This window comes from Chiloscyllium punctatum, chromosome 26 (assembly GCF_047496795.1).
Source record: "Chiloscyllium punctatum isolate Juve2018m chromosome 26, sChiPun1.3, whole genome shotgun sequence".
In the NCBI taxonomy this organism is placed as follows: Eukaryota; Metazoa; Chordata; class Chondrichthyes; order Orectolobiformes; family Hemiscylliidae; genus Chiloscyllium; species Chiloscyllium punctatum.
Genome location: NC_092764.1, coordinates 25,287,421 through 25,311,223, shown reverse-complemented (window position 1 = coordinate 25,311,223; position 23,803 = coordinate 25,287,421). Strand labels below are relative to the sequence as shown.

At 40.2% G+C, this 23,803-nt stretch overlaps 1 protein-coding gene across 2 annotated transcripts in view; it reads left to right on the top strand.

Annotated features, from left to right (window-relative positions):
• The first annotated feature begins 261 nt into the window (after positions 1 to 261).
• plcg2 (phospholipase C, gamma 2) overlaps positions 262 to 23,803 on the top strand; it is a 209,309-nt gene continuing 185,767 nt past the window's right edge. For both annotated transcript variants that reach the window (XM_072595954.1, XM_072595953.1), the window contains exon 1: positions 262 to 463. In XM_072595954.1, the coding sequence (XP_072452055.1) occupies positions 268 to 463 (196 nt within the window). In that variant the 5' untranslated portion in view covers positions 262 to 267. The remainder of the gene's footprint in view (positions 464 to 23,803) is intronic.

The following is a 23,803-nucleotide window of genomic DNA, read 5'->3' as shown; positions in this document are numbered from 1 at the left end:
GTTCGTGTGTTCGAAGCGATCCTAAAGAAAAAAAAAAGTCATTGCAACGTTCCTTGGCCCCAGCTAAAGGTTCCAGATGAGTGAATTTGCCTGAAAGTAGTCTGCACAGCGGTCTGCTCTCTGTGTGTGTGTGTGTGTGTTTGCGACGAGTAAGCTGGACACCGATCCAATTTCCTTTCATCGTTCCGAGTTGTTGAAAAACTAAAAGGAGTTCTGGGGTTGGGGAGGGTAGTAGGGGGAGGGTGGGAGGGGAGGAGAGAGGCGAAGATGTCCTGGAATAAAGATGATTTGGATCCTATGTCGGAGCCGGAGAAGAGTCAGCTGAAGAGGACCTTGGAGTTGGGCGCCGTGATGACAGTATTCAGCCTGAAGAAGTCCCAACCCGAGAGGAGAACACTGCAGGTGATCATGGAGACTCAGCAACTGTCCTGGAACAGGACAGCGGACAAGATCGAGGGAGTCCGTGAGTATCTATCTCTCTGATGCAGACTTCAGTGTGTGGCTGTACTGAGTGTTGCTGCGCTCCTGCTGAGCGAACCATTTTCAGGCTAGGTTTCAAAAGGCTTTGAACCACTGATCATCATTCTGCAGTCTGACTTAATTACAGAAAGGTAAAATAACTCATTAAATCCTTGCCACTTAGCCACCATCCTTAAATTTACTTCTTTCTTGAGATACACCTTTCATTGACACGAAGGGCAAACATTTCCAATGCAATCCCCTTCTGAGAAGTTGAATTAGCTAGTTCAGACATTATGTTTTTCATTGACCACCTGTCTGTCGGAGCAATTCATCCTTGCATGAGTACCAAGCTTTGACAAAGATGTGCAGGTTAGGGTGAATTGGCCATGCTAGATGGCCCACAGTGTCCACAGATGTGCAGGCTAGGTGGATTGGCCATGGGAAATTCAGGATAGTGTCTGGGTGGGATGTTCTTCAGAGGATCAGTGTGGACTTGATGGGTCAAAAAGCCTGCTTCCACACTGTAGGGATTCTAGGATTCTATAAATTGCAGAGGCGGGAACTAGAATATTCAAACCTTGGACCCTGCAAAGCCTGTATATCCACACATGAAAAGCTGCTTGGACGATAGGGAATAGAGAAATAAAATGAAGGTGGGCATATTAAACCACCTCGCCATCCTCCTTCCCCAATAGTTGAGTAAGGCAATCTTTTCCTGTAGTTACTTCTTATTTAAATCCATGGATAGCAGTAAATTTGAGGGCATAGGTTTAGGGTGAGAGGGGAAAGATATAAAAGAGACCTAAGGGGCAACTTTTCACACAGAGGGTGGTACATGTACAGAATGAGCTGCCAGAGGATGTGGTGGAGGCCGGTACAATTGCAACATTTAAGAGACATTTGGATGGGTATGTGAATAGGAAGGGTTTGGAGTGATATGGGCCGGGTGCTGGCAGATGGGACTAGATTGGGTTGGGATATCTGGTTGATGTGGACAGGTTGGACCAAAGGGCCTGTTTCCATGTTGTACATCTCTATGGCTCTATGACTAAATAAGTAATTTTGGTACTAACTTTGGTAGAAATAAAATGAACCAATTAGAGGATACCAATATAAAGTGGCTCTGAATGACATAAATTAAGAATCTGGTTTACATAACAAATGGGAATTCTAAGCAAAACCCATATGTATTATATATGTATATATAATATGAGTGTGTGAACTTTAAAGAAAATGATAGGTCTGCTGGGGCCTATTCCCTGCCACTCCCGCACTGTGTGGGTGAAGTTCAGGTCATTTTACGTGTGCAGGAAGTGTCTCCAGTTGGTTAAACACAAGCTCAAGGTTTCTAACCAAGACGCTGGAGTCGCTGCATCGTATATGGGAGATGAGAAATTCCTGGATTGCATGTTCTGGGAGATCCAACTGTCACACCCCTCTTCAGAAACGGAGAGAAGGATAAATTCAACAACTGCAGACCAGCCAGCCTAACACTGGTGATGGGGAAACATTTCAGTGGACTGGTTGGGATTTTATATGAAGAACCTAAGCCATTGGATTGTGGAATGTAGGGTGGGATTGTTAGAGAGAGGGTCACCAGGAATTTGTAGGAGGCCTGGTGGACATACGGATAACTGCTCTTAACCATCCATTAATGGGACTAATTGACATCTCTGCCATCACAGCAGGATTCCTGCATCTGTTTCTTTCTAATAACCTAATCACTAGATGTTTTCTGATACTTGAAATTTGATTACAATGCTTCTGCCAAATTTTCCTGCCTCTCCGCCATTATCACGTCCACTTGTGTTAAATTCTGTTCAGTGGCTTGAATTTTACAGTCATCAGTACAGCAACAGCAGTGCTGACTTCGAAGAAAGTTCCCTATAAAGATCTAGCAATCCTTGTGCTTCAGATTTCTCGTATTCTGATGGCATTTTGTATATGACGCCAAGTCTAGAGATCTCCAGGCATACACCAGCAGTGATGTCAGCCAGTCGGATAGACAGCCAATTACATTGAAGTAATCTCACAGGCAACAGGCCAGCAAGGTAAAATCACATGTCAAGGCCTTAGAGAGGGTACATGGAAAATTCATTCAGGTTATACCAGAGATGAAAGACTTCAGTTATGTGGAAAGACTAGAGAACCAAGGGTTATTTTTCTTTCCTATGTGCATGAAATTATTATGAATGCGCAGCATGAAAGGGTGAAGGAAGAAAGTTCAGTACTAACTTTCAAAATGGAATTCTTGAAGTAGAGACATTTGCAAGCTTACAATAAAAGGACATGTTAGAGAGAGAGAGGCTCTAGCTGATACTGATCTGTCGCTCAGTCATGTGAAGGGTTGGGTTAAGCCTCATAACCAACAACTATTTTTCTTCAAGTCCCTTACATTGTGTTTCAGTTTTAGGAGGTATGATGAATAACATCAAACTTCGCTTTACAAGATGGCTTGCATGCCATATGTGCTGTCCTGCATAAAGCCTTTTGCTCTGAGGCAACATGTTCTCTCATGCACCTAATGAAGCAGTTATTGGAGGTTAGATTTCAGCACTTATTCAGGGTTTGAATGAACCTTTATTGGAGATAGGCATGTAGCTGTTACTGAAACTCAGCGCCTTTAACTAGTGGAGTCTTCATTTGATAGGGGACAATGTGTTTTTATACTGGGGCAATTAGGATGGGTGACAATACAATAATATATTTTTATGATCTGGTGTACTGCTATACTACTGTCAGTCAGGAAGAGGTTTAGGTGAAAAAAAAGATAATTTTATTTACACATAGCTCTATATTCTGTCCCAGGATCTTCCAAAGCACTTTACAGGCAATTAGTTGCTTTTAAAGTATAGTCATAGTTGTGCAGAAAAACATAAAAGCTGACTTGTGAACAGGAAGCGTGAGGGATTTTTATCTGTTAACCTGATTTGGTTGAGGGATAAATGTGAGCCACAAAAATAGGAGAACTTCCCTGATCGTTTTTGCATAGCTACATGTGATCTTTTATATCCACCCTAGCAGTCAAATTGGCCTTTGGTTTACTTACCTGAGTGTCTTATCATCTGACAGTGTAGCATGATTTGCTCATGGTGTGGCATTAGTATGGCCAGAATAGAATTAGTGCTCAAATCCTGAAATGGGCCTAAAGCCATGAACTTTGACTCAGTGGCACAAGGACCTTTGCTTGAGTCATGCTAACATTTTCATCTTTATGAGATTGAAATTCATTTCTGTTTCACCTTGATCATATTTTCTGCAACAATTCACATTTACTTATTCTGATGCATTTAAGAAGATTTGAGAATGTTGTAACCATTAAGTAGGGCTTAACAAATATTGTAGGTAAAAACAATGACTGCAGATGCTGAAAACCAAATACTGGATTAGTGGTGCTGGAAGAGCACAGCAGTTCAGGCAGCATCCAACGAGCAGCGAAATCGACGTTTCGGGCAAAAGCCCTTCATCAGGAAAAAAGGCAGTGAGCCTGAAGCGTGGAGAGATAAGCTAGAGGAGGGTGGGGGTGGGGATAGAGTAGCATAGAGTACAATGGATGTGTGGGGGAGGAGATGAAGGTGATAGGTCAAGGAGGAGAGGGTGGAGTGGATAGGTGGAAAAGAAGATAGGCAGGTAGGACAAGTCCGGACAAGTCAAGGAGACAGTTACTGAGCTGGAAGTTTGAAACTAGGATGAGGTGGGGGAAGGGGAAATGAGGAAGCTGTTGAAGTCCACATTGATGCCCTGGGGTTGAAGTGTTCCGAGGCGGAAGATGAGGTACAACTGTCTGGGTGCATGAACAGATCATTCAAAACACAATGTGCAATGGTAAGATGGATCACACATTTTGTTGAATACTGTGTAGTACACAAAGGAAAATGTAGCTGTGTATTTTGATTCAAATATTACTGGGGGAAATTATATATTGTGTGAGCTTTCCCTGTTTTGTCACTGTATAGGCTGTGCTAGTTATAGTGGTACCCAAATTCCAAGAAAACCCAAGTCTCTTTAGGGATAAAAAATATTGCATTACAAAATATGTATATAGTTTCACTATTGGACTCTGGATACTTCCTCAAGTACAGTGCAGACATGACTTTAAAAATTACATAAACAATCTTAGGGATAGAAGACCATAATTCACATTTGATTGAAATGTGCTCATACTTATTTACTGTTCTGCAGACATTCGGTATAATTTGAGTATAGCTTCGACAATCTCATGCAATAGTGTTTTTTAAAAAGTAATGTTCTGTTTCTCAATTTGGAAGTTATGATTTCTCATTTCTTTCTTTTGCCCTTTACCACGTGCATGTTGCTTTTAATTCAAAGGAGGGCAGGCAGTTGAACAAATGCCTGCAAGTTGTTTCTTGCTTGTCAATAGGTTGGGTGAGTGCATTGTTTCTCTGTGGAGAAACACTTGCTTTCTTTTATCATCTCACTGTTAATATTCGCTGAGAGGTCAGGCCTTTAGATATCAACATGAATAACAGCATGGGTTATCCATAGGTACCAACACATCACACCAATGTTGGGTTCCAGTGGCCTGAAAGCTGCTGGTAAAATATTTTGACAAGACATTTTGTGGAAGGCTCCAAACAGCAGTTTTATGATATGTACAGTTCATTGTTTAACACGTGTAAGAATTGTACTTTTATGAGTGAATTGTTGCTATCCATCCTTTTACCTGTCATTCTCATCAGATTTGAGTTTTTTGAGAGTTCAACAAATTATTGCATGAGTGAAGCATGAATTGAGAATTCTCTGACCAAAACATGCGATGGATTCTTGTAGGGATTCGATATAACATGGGGTATGGCAAGGTGTGTGGCAGAATCAGATGAGAAGTCTGGTGAGGCTTGTCTTGATGTTGGGAGCGTCTCGCTCCAACTTTAATGGATTTGACAAGTAGTGAGGTGAGTTTTCATGCTAGGCAGTGGTGAGTTGCCTATTAACCGGTATGTTAATGGCTTGTTAAATGATTCATTAATGCTAATTCATCTCATTAGTGTTTAGCTTCCTATCTTAACATACCAGAAAAACTATGTCAAGGATTCTAAACATGGAAATCAGTTTGAGTATCTTGTAACTTTAGCTAGCGGCTGGTTCCAAAGGATCTCCATGCTGCTTAGGGCCAACATCAGCATGGGCACCAACCACATGCACCACTTGTCAACGGACAGTGGCATTGACATTTCTCATGCCTCAGTTGCACTTGCAGGCTGATCAGGAAGCACAGACTTACATTGCAGGGCTCGCCAGCAAGTGACATACACATGATGCTGCAGCAAAGATACTTAGTTCACATGGATGGAGACCCACCTCATTGATTGGACCAAGGTGAGTCTCACGGCTGCTTGCTTGCTCACTTAGTGCTTACTGCTTGCTTGCAGCATCCATGCCTTGCCTGTTGTCCCTGTTAGCACAGTCACATGAGCAGGCAATTTGCCGATCAGTAATCCTCTGTCAAGGTTTGTACATTTTTGCTGTACGTATCATGTTATGTCAATTTCACATGTGCACTCTACGTCAATGGTTTACACAATGGACACATTGTATGTGCAGCAAAAATGTACAACACCTTGACAGAGGATTACTGATCAGCAAATTGCCTGCTTATGTGTCTTAGGAGTGTAATTCATCCTGAAAGCTATGGAGGTACCTGTCAGTCAGCGTCCCATCGTAAGGAGCGGCACAGTGGCTAGGGGCGGCACGGTGGCTTTAGGGGCAGCATGATGGCTCAGTCATTAGCACTGGTGCCTCACAGGGCCAGGGACCCGGGTTCAATTCCAGCCTCAGGCGACTGTCTGTGTGGAGTTTGCACATTCTCCCCGTGTCTGCGTGGGTTTCCTCCGGGTGCTCCGGTTTCCTCCCACAGTCCAAAGGTGTACAGGTTAGGTGAATTGGCCATGCTAAATTGCCCATAGAGTTAGGTGCATTAATCAGGGATTAATGGGGGAATTGGTCTGGGTGGGTTACTCTTCGGAGGGTCAGTGTGGACTAGTTGGGCCGAAGGACGTGTTTCCACACTGTAGGGAATCTAATCTAATCTAATCAAAATATGTTAAAGACAGCCTCCCATACCAGTCTAGGGAATTGGCAATGGTAAGGCGTCCAATCAGAATGTCCACAGCCAGGATTCGGTGCCTTCATAGTCCAGGGATTGAGTCACAGTTAGTCTTGTGATTCCATAGCGGTCAGTCAAAGCTAGGGGCTAACCTGGCTAGGGAGGTGTCCAGGCATCAATCAGGGCCTGGCACCTCCCACTCAGGGCTGACTAGTGAGTCCTTCACGACCATTCAAATGGACTGGGGGAAAGTGGGGTTTGGGAGGGTGTTTGTGATGGTGGTGGTGGAGAGAGGTGGTGGAGAAGGAGACCTGTTGGAAGAAGACTCAGTGAGTTATTCTTTGGGATTAGGTCCTGCTGGCTGGAGGAAGGGGAGATGACAGTTGTGAAGTGGAGGCAATAGTATTTTTCAAGAAGGGGAAATGTGAAGAGTGCATAAGAAGGGGGTTCTGTGGCAGGGTTCATTTATGGTCACAAGGACCCTAGAATCAAGGGGGTCACGGTGTATTTTTGCACTTTTTATAGTCACTTTTTATGTCAGGGGAAGCTTGGCAGGATCATATAGATGGGTTCAATGAGAACTCGAGAAGAGGTTGGTGACATACACCATGGGGATGTTAATAGGTAGGTAATAAGGGACATTCAGAAAGTGTGGCGCTGGAAAAGCACGGCAGGTCAGGCAACATCCGAGGAGCAGGAGAGTTGACATTTTGGTTGACATCTTATTTTGAGTGTTGTCAATTTAGTTTTGAAGTCATGTGATTGCCTTTCCACTATAATGCATTTTGTGCAAAAAACAATTTTACCCCATAAGTTTAGGTAAAGATGTTTCATTGCTGCTTTGTTGTTTGGAATGATTTCAAAGCTTGCTATAACTTCTAATTTAAAAAAAAATATATTGCAACAGTAATATCTTGCAGTTATTTGGCACATTTTACCTTGTAATATGACCCTAGGTATTAATCAGGAGTGATTATCAGATAATTTCTCACTGAACCACCCAAAGAGATATGAACTTTGCATGCCCTCATTTCTCCTTACGTGGCTAGCTATCATTTTTATTTGATAATCATTTTATAGCAACAACAAGATCATCTGAAATTCTTAGAAATATGATACTATTGGAACTAAAGTCATAATACAATATTTTCTCACATGGCATACATACCAAAATTAATTTCCCAGCAGTCTTTGTTCCACCATACATGATACACATGTTTTGATTGGCTCCACCAGGAATAATGTACTCTGACTAAAAAATGAACTAACCTAACATTATAAAACGTGAATGAAAATGTATGAATTAATTGTCATGATGAGACTCTTTAATCACAAAAGCAAAGTCAGAAATCAGCCAGAAATGGGGTGTTCTGGACTGTAGGCTGAATTTTACATTTTTATAGCTAAGTGTGAGTTGCATTGAGTATTTTGTAAGAATTCCTGCTGTGAGGCTTAGTGAGATATTTTGCCATACCTTACAGAACGTGCTTTATTACCGAAGAGAAAGTGAGGATTGCAGATGCTGGAGATCAGAGTCAAAAGGTGTGACACTGGAAAAGCACAGTAGGATAGGCAGCATCCGAGAAGCAGGAGAGTTGATGTTTCGGGCATAAGAGCTTATGCCCAAAATGTCAACTCTCCTGCTCCTCGGATGTTGCCTGACCTGCCGTGCTTTTCCAGCGCCACACTTTCTGAATGTCCCTTATTACCTACCTATTAACATCCCCATGGTGTATGTCACCAACCCCTTCTCGAGTTCTCATTGAACCCATCTACATGATCCTACCAAGCTTCCCCTGACATAAAAGGTGACTATAAAAAGTGCAAAAATACACCGTGACCCCCTTGATGCTAGGGTCCTTGTGACCATAAATGAACCCTGCCACAGAACCCCCTTCTTATGCACTCTTCACATTTCCCCTTCTTGAAAAATACTATTGCCTCCACATCACAACTGTCATCTCCCCTTCCTCCAGCCAGCAGGACCTAGTCCCAAAGAATAACTCACTGAGTCTTCTTCCAACAGGTCTCCTTCTCCACCACCTCTCTCCACCACCACCATCACAAACACCCTCCCAAACCCCGCTTTCCCCCAGTCCATTTGAATGTTCGTGAAGGACTCACCAGTCAGCCCTGGCTTTTGCCCGATACGTCGATTTCGAAGCTACTTGGATGCTGCCTGAACTGCTGTGCTCTTCCAGCACCACTAATCCATTAATTTAGATTGTTGATATATCCTTTTGGAGATGTAAAGTGCTTTATTGGGATTGCTAAACATAGTCATTAACGTGCATGAAAAGCACATCAATTTTTAGAACTATGAAGTTCATTGGAACTGTCAAAATAAATGTCAAAAGTGACATGATGAAATGTGAAGAGAAACTGTTAAGAGCAAGTGTCAAAGAGATCTGTAAAGTTGTCAAACATTTTAAACTCATACCCTTTAACTCTGTGAAAGACACATCTGGATTATTAAACCACTGCCTGCTATTTCAAACTACCTGTTGACATTAGCCTAGGATTGTTATTAGTGGATTAGAGCTAACAGAGTAATTTTACAATTTCCTATTATCATAGTAAGGTGGCTGCTATCTCACAGTTTGATTGACAGCTGCAAGTGACTATAGAGGTTTGAAATGAGACTATAATTTTTGTTTAAGGGACTATGCACTTGACTGAAATGTGTACTGTTATAAGGCATTATCTAGTTGAAGGAATGTCAATGTAGCAATTGCCTTCTTCTGAATGAGCACTCGTTTCTCAATATATTGAAATCCACATTTAGAATTTTATTTAATTATTGTATGAGTAATGAATCCTGCCCAATGTGGATATTGGGTGAGTTGGTTTGATAGTTATAAGGGCAAAAGGATAGTCAGTGAGGTCATGATCTGATGTATGTTGCCACTAATTTGATATAAGGACATCATCAGTAATATGGCAAGGGCAGAGGGGTATAAATTGAAATAGGAGCAATAAATATTAAAGAGATAGGCTACAGGGGCACATGTTGGCATTGAAGATTCAAGATATTTTAAGGATTAGATGCTGCAAGGATGATATGAAGGATTATCAGATAGGGATTAAGTCCAGTCCTTAGATTAGACTTGCATCTGTATTGTGAAGATTATTTATGAAATTAAGTATTTTGTAGGCTATAATACAGGCCATATTTCATTAGCTGCCTGGTGAAGAAATCATTCCCTAAAGGGCTTAGATATAGCTTTACCTTTGTAATTGGGAATATGTTAGAGTCTGTTATAAAGGACATTACACTGGTGCGTAAAGAAATACACCATATAATTAAGCAGAGTCAGCGTGGCTTCATGAAGGGGAAATATTAGAATTCTTTGAGGAGGTAACAAGCAGGACAGAGAAAGGTGAAGCAGTGATTGTATTATATTGCATCTTCAAAAGGCATTTGATAAATTACCACACGTTAGGCTACTTAATAAGGTAAGAGTCCATGGTATTGGAAGTAGGTTATTAGCATCAAAACAGGATTAATTAAAGAACACAGAGAGCTAGGATAAGGGGGGCATTTTCAGGATTCAGAGGAGTGCCACAGGGTTCAGTGCCAATATATATGAATGACTTGTGTGAGTAAAGTGAATGGCTGATAGACAAGTTTGTGGATAACTCAAAAATAGGTAGGAAGGTAAGTGGTGAAGATGACACAAAGAGTCTATGGAATGATATAAACAGTTTAAACAAGTGGGCAAAAACTTGGCAGATGGAATGCAATATGTGAAAATGTGAGTTTATGCACTTTGGCTGGAATAACAAAGGAGATGAATCTAATTTTAAATGCCAAAAGACTGCAGGAAGCTATAGATCAGAGGGATTTCAGAGTCCTTATCCATTAATCATAAAAAGCTAGCATACAAGTTCAGCAGGAACAGGGAAAGCATTTGAAATGTTGGTCTTTATTTAGAAGGAGTACAAAATTAGGAGGTTTTATTAAACCTATACAAGGCACTAGTCAGACCAGTACTGTGAACAGTTTTTAGACCTATATCTGAGGACAGATATATTGGAAGGTATTGGAGAAAGGTATTGGTGGCAGTACAGAGAAGGTTCACAAGACTGTTAATAGGTATGGAGGGACTGCCTTATGAGGAGAGGTTCGGTGGAATGGGACAGTACTCGTTTCAAATTTTAAAGGATGAGAAGTGACCTGATTGGAACATCGAAGATTCTTTGGGGATTTGACAAGGTAGATGTGGAAAGGTTGTTTAGGACCAGAAGACATAATTGCAGAATAAGAGATGGCACATTTAAGTTAGAAATGAGAGGAAATTTCTCCTCTCAGAGGGTGGTGAATCTGTGGAATTTGTTACCACAGATGGCTGTCAAGGCTGGGTCATTAAGTATATTCAAGGCTGAGATAGATAGAGTTTTAATCAGTAACAGAATCAAGGGCTATAGGGAAAATGAAGGAAAATGGAGCTACAGTGTATCAAATCAGCTGTGATCTCATTGAATGGTGGCACAGACTTGATCGTTGAAGTGGCCTTCTTTTGCTCTTCTGTCTCATCAGAGAACATACTATCACTCTGAAGGCTCACTGGACCTGAAACATTGACTCTGTTTTCTCTCCAAAGATGTTGTCAGACCTGCTGATTTTCTCCAGCATTTTCTGTTTTTACTTCAGATTTTCAACATCCAATGTTCTTTATTGAACTATCACTTGTTACTTTGAAATCTGAACTGAGAAAAAAAGAAATCCAGAGATAACTTGCACCATTATATAAAGCTGGCAATCATAACTAAGTTTCAAAGACATGGAAACAGCCAGATTTAATGCTTGCACCCTCTGGCACAAAGGTTGGTTGCTTTCTCCCTGGTGAGCTAGCCATTGCTATTAATAATAGTTATTTGCAATGGGTACTAATTCACCTTGAATCATTTGCATTGAAGTGACCCTTATAAATGATGTGAGGAGAAATAACCATCAGTGTACAGTTGTGTGTACCACACTATCGGAAGCATGTGAATGCATTGAATATAGTGCAGAAGAAGTTTACAAAATGGTTCCAGGGTTGAGCCAGTGTGGAAAAATTACAGAAGTTAGGATTGTTTTACTTGGAAAAGGGAAACCCACGAGGAGATATCATGAGGGATCTGGGTAGAGTTGATAGAGAGAAACTGAATGAGCTTGACAACCAGAGGATCCAGTTTTAAACTATTTTTCAAAGGAAGTAGCTACTAGGTAAGATTGTTTTCTTCAGCCAGCAAGCAGTTAGTGGGTATAGACTGCAGTGCTTGGAAGTGTGCTAGAGACAGCTTCAATGAGATATTCAAGGGGGTAATGGATAATTATTTATAATTGAAGCAAAGTACAGGATCATGGAAAAAAAAGAGAGGAGATTGGCACTAGATTAAAGAGCTAAAAGAATAATTGCAGGCACATTGGGCCAAATGGCCTCCTTCTGCATCCTGACCATTCTTGAACAAGCAAAACAATGAGAACTTTATAAAATACAGGTTCCCCAATGGCGCTTTGAGGGTCCTACACTCTGAATAGACTTTTCCACTCTCCCTGTTTGCCTGGATTCAATACAGTCTTAAAGTACCCTGAAGAGGGGAAAATCCCGACACAAATAATGTTAATAAAAGAATTATAGAGATAGCGTCTCCATGCCCTCTGTCTCACTTATCCAAAAAAGCATTGTACAGCTTCAGTTATGTTGAAAGGCTCTTTCTCCTGCTTTTGAGAGTCCACTCATAGTGTCATTGTGTCATACAGCATGGAAACAGATCCATTGGTCCAACTTGTCCATTCCAACTAAGTTTCTCAAACTAAACTATCCTATTTGCCTGCATTTGGCCTATATCCCTTTAAATCTTCCCTGTTCATGTACCTATCTAAATGTCTTTTAATTGTTGTAACTGTACCTGCATCTGCCACTTCTTCTGGCAGTTCATTCCACAAATGAACCACCTTCAGTGTGAAAAAGTTACTCCTCAGGTCGCTTTTAAATCTTTCTCCTCTCTCCTTAAAAATATGCCCCGCTGGTTTTGAACTCCCCCACCCTAAGCAAAAGATCTTTGCTATTCATTTTATCTATGCCCTTCATGATTTTATAAATCTCTATAAGGTCATCCCTCAATCTCCAAAATTTCAGTTAAAAAAAGTCCAAGCCTATCCAGCCTCTCCTTTTATCTGAAATGCTCCAGTCCTGGCAACATCCTGATTAAATAATTTCTGAACCCTGTCCAATTTATTAATATCCTTCCTATAGCAAGGTGACTAGAATTGTACACGGTAGTCCAAACGTGGTCTCACCAACGTGGACAACTTCAACATAACGTTCTAACTGCTATAATCAATAGTCTGAGCAATGAAGGCAAGCATACTATACACCTTCTTAACCAACCTGCCTACCTGTGACATAACTTTTGATGAACTATGTACCTGAATCTTAGGTCTCTCTGTTCAACAACACAAATCAGGGCCCTACCATTAACTGTATAAGTCCTGCCCTTGTTCACTTTACCAAAATGCAATAATTGAATGATGACTCAGTCCTCTGTTATTCAATGACAATCACAGCTGGTGACTGTTCTGCATACTGTACATCTTCTGACCCCCATTTAACCTTGAGAAAAAAATCCTGAAACCTGTGGAGAAAACTTGCCTGTTATTGGGACAAAATTGCATTCCCAACACTTGGCATGTGCAGAACAGTTTCAGAAAGAAATTTAAAGTTGGATTTCTTTTGTTTGGATTAGCAGTTATGTTGTCATGCTTCTCTTGTTGGGAGTGCACATGTGCTAGGAATATGAATGTGGTGGTCATTAATTCATGGGTGTGATATTTTGCAAGGAGTAAATGGTCTAAATGCCCAAATTCCTAATATATGCACTTCATGTCCAGAGCTCTGCGTTAAATTGAGCTAATTAATTCATAAAATTTATCTCACAAGTGAATTGCCCAACCTTTGGAAACTGGATTATTGTTATTCAGGTGCAGCGTTTCACCCATGTTTGAACTGTCCAGATTTACAGAAATGAGATCTGGACTGAGATATTATGTAGAGATGGAAGCAAATGATGTGAAAATTTGAAGGTGAACTTTAGAGTTCCTTTGTGTGACATAGTGCCAGTTTTCCAAATAAGGAAAATACAAATACAAATACAGTTAGAGGCAGGATCAACAAGTTTTATGAAAAAAGTTAAGGACAGCATAGATATAATTTCCAGAGGAATTCTGTGTGTTTGATCTTGGGGCTGATTCCTGTTAGCAGTCAGCAGTCATGAATTGATTTGGCCGGTTTGGTTTCAGAATGAAGACAATTCAAACCAGCTGCACAGTTAGTATAATTATGAACTTGAGCTGGGTCTGTAACCACAGAAAGTTTATGGGGAAAGCATGCATTTTCTTTCTGGAATTTTCAGTAGTCACTCAAAGTCACAGTCTGAAAAAAAGTCTTCAATGTACATACGTAATTATTGCACATTGCATAAGTATCAGTTGTTAGCTTTTTGATTGAAAGTTCCATTCCTCAATGTCCTTTGTTGTCTAACTTGCTGGGAGTGTTATGCTGCTTTTTGTCTTACACATTGTCTGCTTTCAACAAAAATTTGCATGGTGATTGGTAGCATGCACAACTAAAACCCATTTGCTGAAGATCTGGAGCTCTGTTGTTCATTGGTAGCTTGTAATTTTAATTGAGAATGTCAGCAAATTTGAAACAGCAGAAGCAGAGGTTGTAGTACTACTCAGTTCAGTCTATTACTACAATATTTGTTCATCTTCTGGGAGCTGAATTTGAAGACAGTTTTAGACAATTTGAACATTGCCTCTGTTTGCTGTCAGCAACCTATGAAAATCTGAACTGATTTCTTAATGAGCACACATATGCAACAAGGAAAAACAAAAGGAAAATATTGTGGATATTCAAAATTCTGGGTAGATCTGGCTGTGAAGAGAGAAATAACATTATCAGGTCATCTTTAATGAGAACTGGAAAACGGTAAAGATATTTTAAGGTTTTAAGCAAATAGAGACAAGAAAATTGGGAGAGGAGGAAGGGACAAAGAAAAGGCCTGAAATTGACTGAAATTTAGGATCAATTAAATAACAAATGTAATGATGATGTGAGTTGGAAATGGAACAAGAAACAAAAGGTGGGTCCAGAGGAGGTATAAATGGCAGAAAATGATGAATAAATGATGACTGTCCCTAATTCAACAGGAATTGCTCTAAAATAATAACCTAATTCCAAAATTAAAAAGATGACTGGTATTGCTCTGAGACTTTGCTTCAGACTATTAAGAAAGATTTGCCGTTTTGGTCATGATTGAGCATTTTCTTTCTATATATTAATGTTAAAAGAAAATAGCTACAAATAACATTTCCTTTGGTTCCTGGCTGATCTAGTGTCGCTCTAGGTAGAGAACCTTTATCAACAGTCTTGAGTTGCTGTTCTAACAACTTGCCCATCCATTTCAGTTGATGTGAGATTATCATAGCCTCTATCCTTGACAAGTCTGGGTTTTGGAGAATGCATATATTTGTTCTTTTGTTCATGCACACTATTCATAAGATCATTCTCAGATAGCATTAATGACACTATTCTCAGTCCATGATATGGCACTTAAAGGGTTCCAGTCAGTACTGTGGTGAAGTGTGTCGAGAATTATTACCTGAAACTCATTGAGTTTAGTATCAGATTTCATATCTTGATTCTTGGAAACTTGAGTAAGTATACTTCATGGTTGAGGGTGTGATGATGGAAAAGCAGAGCAGGTCAGGCAGCATCCGAGGAGCAGGCGAATTAACATTTCGGGCATAAGGCCTTCATCAGGAAAGTATACTTCATAGAATAATTGAATTCCTATAGTGTGGAAGGGCCATCAAGTACATACCAACCCTCGGAGGAGAAAACCATTGGGACCCAAACCCTACCCCTCCCCATAATTCTGCATTTATCATGGCTAATCCACCTAGCCTGATCTGGCCATTATGGGCAATTTGATGTGACCAATCCATTTAATCTGCACATCTTTGGACTGTGGAAGGAAATTGGAGCACTCGGAGGAAACCCATGCAGCAGACTCCACATAGGCAGTAACCCAAGGGTGGAATCAAACCTGGGTCCTGGCAACCTGAGGCAGCAGTGTTAACCACTGAGGTACACTGCCATATTTCTTCATTAGAATCAGATTTTTGATTCTTTCGCTTATTAAGAGCAATTACTGGCAGAAAGCAGTGACAGAGACTGAAGGAGGGGACAATTGAACCAATAACCAGCAGTAGTCCCTACTGGTTGACAACTGATGCTTTATTCCTGATGAAGGGCTTTTGCCCGAAACGTCGATTTCGAAGTTACTTGGATGCTGCCTGAACTGCTGTGCTCTTCCAGCCACTAATCCAGAATCTGGTTTCCAGCATCTGCAGTCATTGTTTTTACCGAACTGATGCTGTCACTGTGGGAAGAACTGTAAAGCTTAGAAGCCCATCTGCAAATCCATAACCAACATTTCCATTTTAATTAAACCCAGCCATCCACAAGAAAGAATTATCCTCAATATAAGAAATTACTGATGATGATACTCTGTATGTAAGTTGTGTGACACTTGAGTGTACTAATATAGACAAGTAATCCATTCTTCAGCATGATTGTATGCATTAGCCACATTTTAAAATATATTTTTAACGTGATGAGTACATGCAAAATGAATGAAGATAATGGATGAATGCAATGCTGAAGTCCAGATTGAAGAATTGAGCAATGGGGTTGAATCCTTCTCCATTACTGAGTCTTGCAGTTTGACAACTTGAGGGTGTCAAGCCAACCCCATACAGCTATAATGAAAGATGAAGTCATTTTAAATAGCAAGACTGTGTTTTCAAAGAACTCATGAGAGGAACTTTCCAGAAATAAGACTGTAACTTAAATCAAGTTTCTTAATAACATGGAGGGGAAAACCTGTGTTCATACAAACCATAATTTCTTCAACTTTTCTGAAGTTTTTACTGAGGAATTTCTGTTAAATCTTTACAAAATACTGGATTGGCTTCAGTCAATTAAAGTGTTGCATCCAGTTCTAAGTACCTCACTTCCAGAAGGATGTGATGGCATTAAAATGGATGCAGAAAATCCGAGTTGAGGAATTTCACTTACATAGATAAATTGAAGAAGCTGGGCCTTAGAGAATATAAGGGTGAGAGAGGACTTGAGAGATATTCAGAATCCTAGAGGATTTGAGCAGAGTAGATGGGGAGAAATCGTTTCCATAGATGGAAGGATTGAGAACCAAAAGCCACGGATTTAATTTGATTGACAAAAAAAGCAATAGCAACTGGAGAAGGAATGCTTTTAATGCAGTGAGTGGTTAGGATCAAGAATACAATACCTTGAGGAGATGATGGAGTCAAATTCAATAACAACTTTCAAAAGAAAATGGATAATTATCTGAAAAGAAAAACATACAAGCTAACAGTGAGTGCTTTCGCAGATGGCTGCACATACGCAACAGGCCATATTGTCTCCTTCTTCGTGGTAACAATTCTATGATTTTATGAATTATTATTTTCAAATATGTTTTTTAAGGTATAAAACAGACCCTAAAACAACGGCGATATATTCTTAATGTACCCCTTTTTGAGTGAATGATTTCCTCTTTAGTGCAGCTAAATAGAGGAGAAGTTTGTTTATTGAGGAGATAACTTTTGGCTATCCCCATCACTTATGAGCAGTGGTGCCATGGAACATTTTGTTCTGTCACACAGTGCACATTGACAAGAATGGTAATGTATAAACGCTGACAAACCATACATGATCTCCGTGAGTCCCGGTTATATTATAAACTAACATAATGTTAAACCCTGTAAAACCCATCTGATACTTTAAAAATTCTAGTCGCTTCAGCTAATTGAGTGAAGGAATGTTACTCCTTTAGATTTAAAAAAATTAACCAAGACATGGGGCTGCTGCTAGCGAAGCCAATATTTATGGTCCAGTGTTAATGGGTCTGAGAAACTGGTGGCGGGTGTTTTTTTGAGCCACTGCTGTCCATGTGGCATACATGCACCCATATTTCCACTCCTATGTCAGGTAAGGTTTAATTATTCCACCCCAACATTGGGTCTTAGCTTGAATCTCAGAAAAACCAGTATGAACATTCTTACCATGGCAATTGCATTTAACTATCCCAAGGCTCATCACATTGCCAATTGATGGCACATTCAGGTTAGTAATCTGCTTTAGATCGTGTCCACAAGGAATTAGACTGAGTCTAACCAAAATTATTTAAATACAGATCAGATTGAGCAAACTTCATCCCATCATCATGAACTGAATCCAGAATAAAAGACTGATGCAGGTACTACCTCCTTGCTGCTTTAATGTGGTGGCAAAATCTTTGTGCAAGCCTCTTCTTTTTTAAAACAGACCTCTTTTGTTAACTGGAACTGTCCATAATAAAGTGATACAGGTATCTTTTGCAATTGGAGAACTACTCTATATCAATTTGTAATCGAGTAACTTGCAGTGAGCAAATCTTGTGGTGAAGTGAATAGTGTCTCTGAATTAGAATTTGGGGTTTGAATCCCATACCCGGACTTGATGGCTGAGGAAAATACATTCATAACATGACTCAACCAAGTTGAGCATTGACCTGCAAATCCTTCCAACTCACACTGATAGCAGGTGGTAAGAGCAGTAGAGATTCTTGGTCAGTTTTTGTGTTGCTGTCTCTATTATCTTTATCCACTGTTTGAGACTAGAGTGCTCACGTTACCATAGCACCTTAGACTCCCTGCTTGAACTGTAACACAACATTTGTTAGATAGTCAGTGGCCAGCAAATGAGAGGATAAGTAAAGACATGATACCTTACATGCTTTTGACATTAGATGACAATTCAGCTTCCCTCTTGTTTTATCCAAGTTGGTATTGAGTAGTTGATGTCTGTTACAAACCAATAGTGTTACAGATTGTAGAATCACATGGCAAGTGGGAAGATATTCAGTCCATTATGTTGTGTTGGCTTTTTAAAACCATTTCCAAATTAGCCAATTTTTATTAAGGGAATAGAAATTCTTTTTGAGATCTATCGTAAATACTGTAAAACTCAAACTCCAGGGACAAAAATGCATCCATCCCCACCAACCCAAAAACTGAATGTTTCACCATTCAACAACAGCAACAGACATTGAAGACAAAGGATTTTATTGTACTCAGAATATTTTTAAACTGGTTGTATTCACTTCACAAGCAGGCTTCTGACTGTCCATTTCTCATGCTGTTTGGTCCTTGGAGAGCACTGCTGGACCACCTCTATTCATTTTAAAGGAAAGACATGGCAGGGCAGATTAAACAGCTTGCCTGGTCTCCAGGGTCCAGTGTTAAATCAGCTCTTGAATATTGTGACTCAGCAGTGATTCAGGAGCCAGGTGAAAAAGTCAATGGGTCAAATTCAGTCTGTGCAGATTTCAGATTGCCAGACTAAATTTGAAGAAACAAACAGCATATTTCCCAAATGAAAACTTAAATCCTTTATAGACTCAAATTATAGACTCAAAGAGGAAAAATCCTCTATGTCAAATTTGTTTTTCCAAAAACCGATCAAAGTTATGGCACTGAAAGAAGCAGTTGTATCAATGCCAGCTCTTTAACTGGAACTATTTACCCAAATCAGACCCCCTGATCTTTCCTGATATCTGTATTACATTTATTTTCCTTTATTTTCTTTCCATTTCATGAAGCTCCACATTAAAAAACTCAGTACAAAACGCTGTCAGATTGTATGGAAATAAAGGAAAATAAGTCCAATGGAGATAATAGTATTCTTTCAAAGCATCAGAACTATTACCTGTCTTGCATATCATTCTTTCAGGATTGCTAAACAATTTAGAGGTAGCTCTACAAGCTTCGGGAATAAGAGATAAGGGCTTTCATTTTGCAGTTCGACCTATAGTGTAATGTAGTTTATATTTTATATTTTTCATACTAAACTTTTACATTCATTTGTTAAAAATATATTGGCAGCCTCTTGTGAATATGCTCAGTGACTGACCTCCACTTTAAAAGAATATAAGAAATAAGACTTATGGTTGATTAAACCAGGTTTCTCTCTAGGGTCTGACTTGTCCAATATTACCAGCAGCTGGGATCAGAACTTCTGCCATTTGCAAAATGCTGGTAGCTCTGTAAAATAAGCCTTCGTAGAACTTGCAATGGTGCAATGAGCTGACCACTCCATGGAGCATCCAACCAATCTGCACCACTACCTCCACGGAGAAAGTGCTTTGAAAGTGGGTCTGTAATGGGGAGACATCCCCCTGTGAATTCCCAGCTATTTTATTGGCACCTACCCTCTGACCTCTGAGCCTGCAACACCGGGGGACCAGAAAAATTCTCACGCAGCTTTCTATCAGCCACAATATTAGAAGTTAACATTCACAGGAAGTGTGACTGCGTCGGCCATAAAACCATTTTTGCAGGGCCTGAGCACCTGGAAATCCCCAAAACCCCATGGCTGATTGAAGGACACCTTTTCAAATGGACAATTAATAAGAATGAATTCTTACCTAAATTACGATACCTTAATTGTCTTGCACATATGCATTTCTGAATGTAAAATTCATTAATGTCCAATTAAATAGACTTGCGTGAAATTTTGTCAGGGCTGTCTTTTACAGCAAATATTAACATGACTGATGTTGTGAAAACTTTGATCTTCTCTTTATTGAAAATTAAACTTGAAGATTCAGCAGTGTGCCTGTTAAATACTTCACTCCACAACAGCTCACTGCTTCTTCATGGTGTGGAATTTGGTTCAGTGGCTTCTTTTGAGAACACTGACACCATTTCAAATGTATCCCTGCCACTGCCTACTTATTCACTGCAAAATGAATGAGTGTTTTAGGATTTTCTCTCTTCCCTTCAGCTGCTTGTGCTTCTGTATGTGCTGGGACATTGCCAGCATACTTCCTGGTGTGTGGCATGTTTGCCTTCAGGACGCCATCAGTAACAGAGACGGCTGGTGGAGCATGCCTGACCTATAACTTCATAACAAAGGATGGTTTCAGTTTATTTCACAGACTTCCTCAAATATTTTAATGGAATGAGGCAGCACAGTGGCTCAGTGGTTAGTACTGCTGCCTCACAGCGCCAAAGACTTGGGTTCAATTCCAGCCCCTGGTGACTGTGTGGAGTATGCACATTCTTCCTGTGTCTGTGTGGGACACTCTGGGTTCCTCGTTTCCTCTCACAGTCCAAAGATGTGCAGGTTAGATGCATTGGCTATGCTAAGTTGCCAATTGTGTACAAGCTAGGTTGGTTAGCCTTGGAAAATACAGGGTGGGTCCAGGTGAGATGCTCTTTGGAAGGTTGGTGTTGGATGATTGGCCTACTTCCACACTGTGAGTCTCAGGAGGTTGTGAACCATTGTTCAAAACATTGATGCTATTCATAGTCTTGTGCAAAGTTCACTTCAGTGTTAGATTGACATATGTATGTAGTTGAACTCAATAAAGATGGTAGGCAGAGCAGTCAGTAATTCATGTTTTACAAGCTAAATTATATTTTCATTTCTTGTATGCAACAATATCATTTCCACAAAGAATTACAGTAGACACAATTAACTTGTCTATAGTACAAAGGATATTGAGTGGAGTTAGAGAGTGTTTTAACCGGTGTAAAGATGTTTGAGTCTGGTGGTAGGGAAGAGGGAGTGTGGGTCAGAGTCTGGGGTTTTTAAGGGGTTGCGGGTGGTGTAGTTGTGGGAATTTGAAGTAATTTGGAGGTTAGTTTCACAGCTAATCAGGAGTTAGGCTAAAGCAGGACTTAGACACTTAATGGTAAGGTCCGAGGGAGTGTTGCTGAACAGAGACCTTAGAGTGAAGGTTCATAGTTTCTTGAAAGTGGAGTCATTGGTAGATAGGATAGTGAAGAAGGCATTTAGTATACTTTCCCTTATTGGTCAGAACATTGAGTATCGGAGTTGGGAGGTCATGTTGCAGCTATACAGGACATTGGTTAGGCCACTTTTGAAATATTGTGTGCAGTTCTGATCTGCATCCTGTAGGAAAGCTGTTGTGAAACTTGAAAGGGTTCAGAAGAGATTTACAAGAATGTTGCCAGTTTTGGAGGGTTTGAGCTAGAGGGAGAGGCAGTTTAGGCTGGGGCTATTTTCCCTGGATCTTCAGAGGCTGAGGGGCGTCCTTATAGAGGCTTATGAAGTCATGCGGGACATGGATAGGGTGAAGAGCTGAGGTCTTTTCCCTAACAGAGGGGAGTTCAAAACTAGAGAGTAAAGGTTTAAGGTAAGATAGGAAAGATTTTAAAGGGATTTAAGGGACAACTTTTTCACGCAGAGGGTGGTGGATGTGTGGAACAAGCTGCCAGAAGAAGTGGTGGAGGCAGGTACAATTACAGCATTTGGAAGACATCTGGATGGGTGTACGAATAGAAAGGGTATAAAGGGATATGGACCAAGTGCTGGCAAACGGGGCTAGATTAATTTAGATTATCTGGTTGGCATGGACAAGTTGGAAGGAAGGGTCTGTTTCCTGCTGGACATCTCAAAGACTCTATTTAGTGGTATTTTATGACTAGCTACTTGCATAACTTCAGCAGAACCCTCTGGATTTCTAATTTAAATAGATACTTTCAGAAGATTCCAGGTGCAGGGGAATTGCCTAGTGAGACCTTCAATTTCCCAAGCAATTCTTTTGTAGTTTGCTATAATGGGGATTCCTCCCCTATACACTTGAAACAATTCTACAGCCATTGGAAAATCAGACCTTAAAGATGAAGACAGCCTTGTGCCCTTTTGAGTTCATCTGTATGAAAAAGTAGCTTCTATTTAATAAATTCAGAGTTTTCACTTCCAGAATCTTCACTCTATCCAGAATTCCAAAACCACTCTGTGTCAGAAAATTTTGATATAAATTCCAAATTTGCTTTTCTTTTTCAGTTTAAATCTGTATTGGCTTGCTATAAGTTTATCAACTTATCATTTGCTTCTTCTAATTCTTCTTTACTATCTTGCATATATTAACACGATCACCTTTTAAATGTCTATTCAAGTTTATTTCTTTCATGAGACCATTAAAAATGGGAGCAGAATTAGGCCATTCAATCCTTTGAGTTTGCTCCACCATTCAATCATACCTGCTATGCTTCTCAACCCCATTTTTCTGCATTCTCTCCATATTCCTCGATCCCTTTACCAATCAAGAACTGAGCTATATCTGTCTTAAATACACTCAATGACAGCCATTAACATGCATCTGCACAAACACACATCCAGCTTTTAAATGATGTAAAATTTTAAATAGAAGTGTTGAGTTGGCCATGGAGATTTGGGTGTTGGTGGTTGGGCTAACATTTATTACCCATCCCTAGTTACTTCGACTCATAGAGTCATACAGCATTGCAACAGACCCTCTGGCCCACCATGTCTATACCAACTAACAAACACCAACTACACTGGTTCCGTTTACCTGCACTCGGTCCATAGCTTACCATGCCCTGACATTTTAAGTGTTCTTCCAGATGATTCTTAAATGTTATGAGAGTACCTGCCACCACCATCCTCTCAGGCAGTGTGTTCCATATTTCTACCAGCCCCTGAGTGAAAACATAATTCTCAAATCTCCTCTAAACAATTTATTGCTCACTTTAGACCAATGTCCTCTGGTCTTAGACATGTCGGCAATGGGGAAAAGCTTCTTACAATCAACTCTGTCTCTGCTTCTGAAAATTTTATACACCTCAATCAGATCCCCTTTTGTATGTGTGGTTAGTAAGTTTGCGGATGACACCAAAATTGATGGTATAGTCAACAGTGAAGGTTATCGAAGATTACAAAGGGAGCTTGATCAATTGGGCCAATAGGCTGAGGAGTGGCAAATGGAGTTTAATTTGGATAAATGCGAGGTATTGCATTTTGGTAGAATGAACAAGGGAAGGACTTCTACTGTTTATGGTAGGCCTCTGGGTATTGTTGTCAAACAGAGAGACCTAGGGGTTCAGGTGCATAGGTTTTTAAAAGTTGTATCACAGGTGGAAAGGATAGTTAAGAAGGCTGTCATTGCTCAGACCATTGAATATATGAGTTGGGATGTCATGTTGAGGTTGTACAGGATGTTGGTGAGGTCACTTTTGGATTACTGTGTACAGTTCTGGTTGCCCTCCTTGATGAAGGGTATTATTAAATTGGAGAGGGTTCAGAAATGATTTACTAGGATGTTGCTGGGACTGGACAGTTTGAATTATAAAGAGAGGCCGGATAGATTAGGACTTTCTTCACTGCAGCA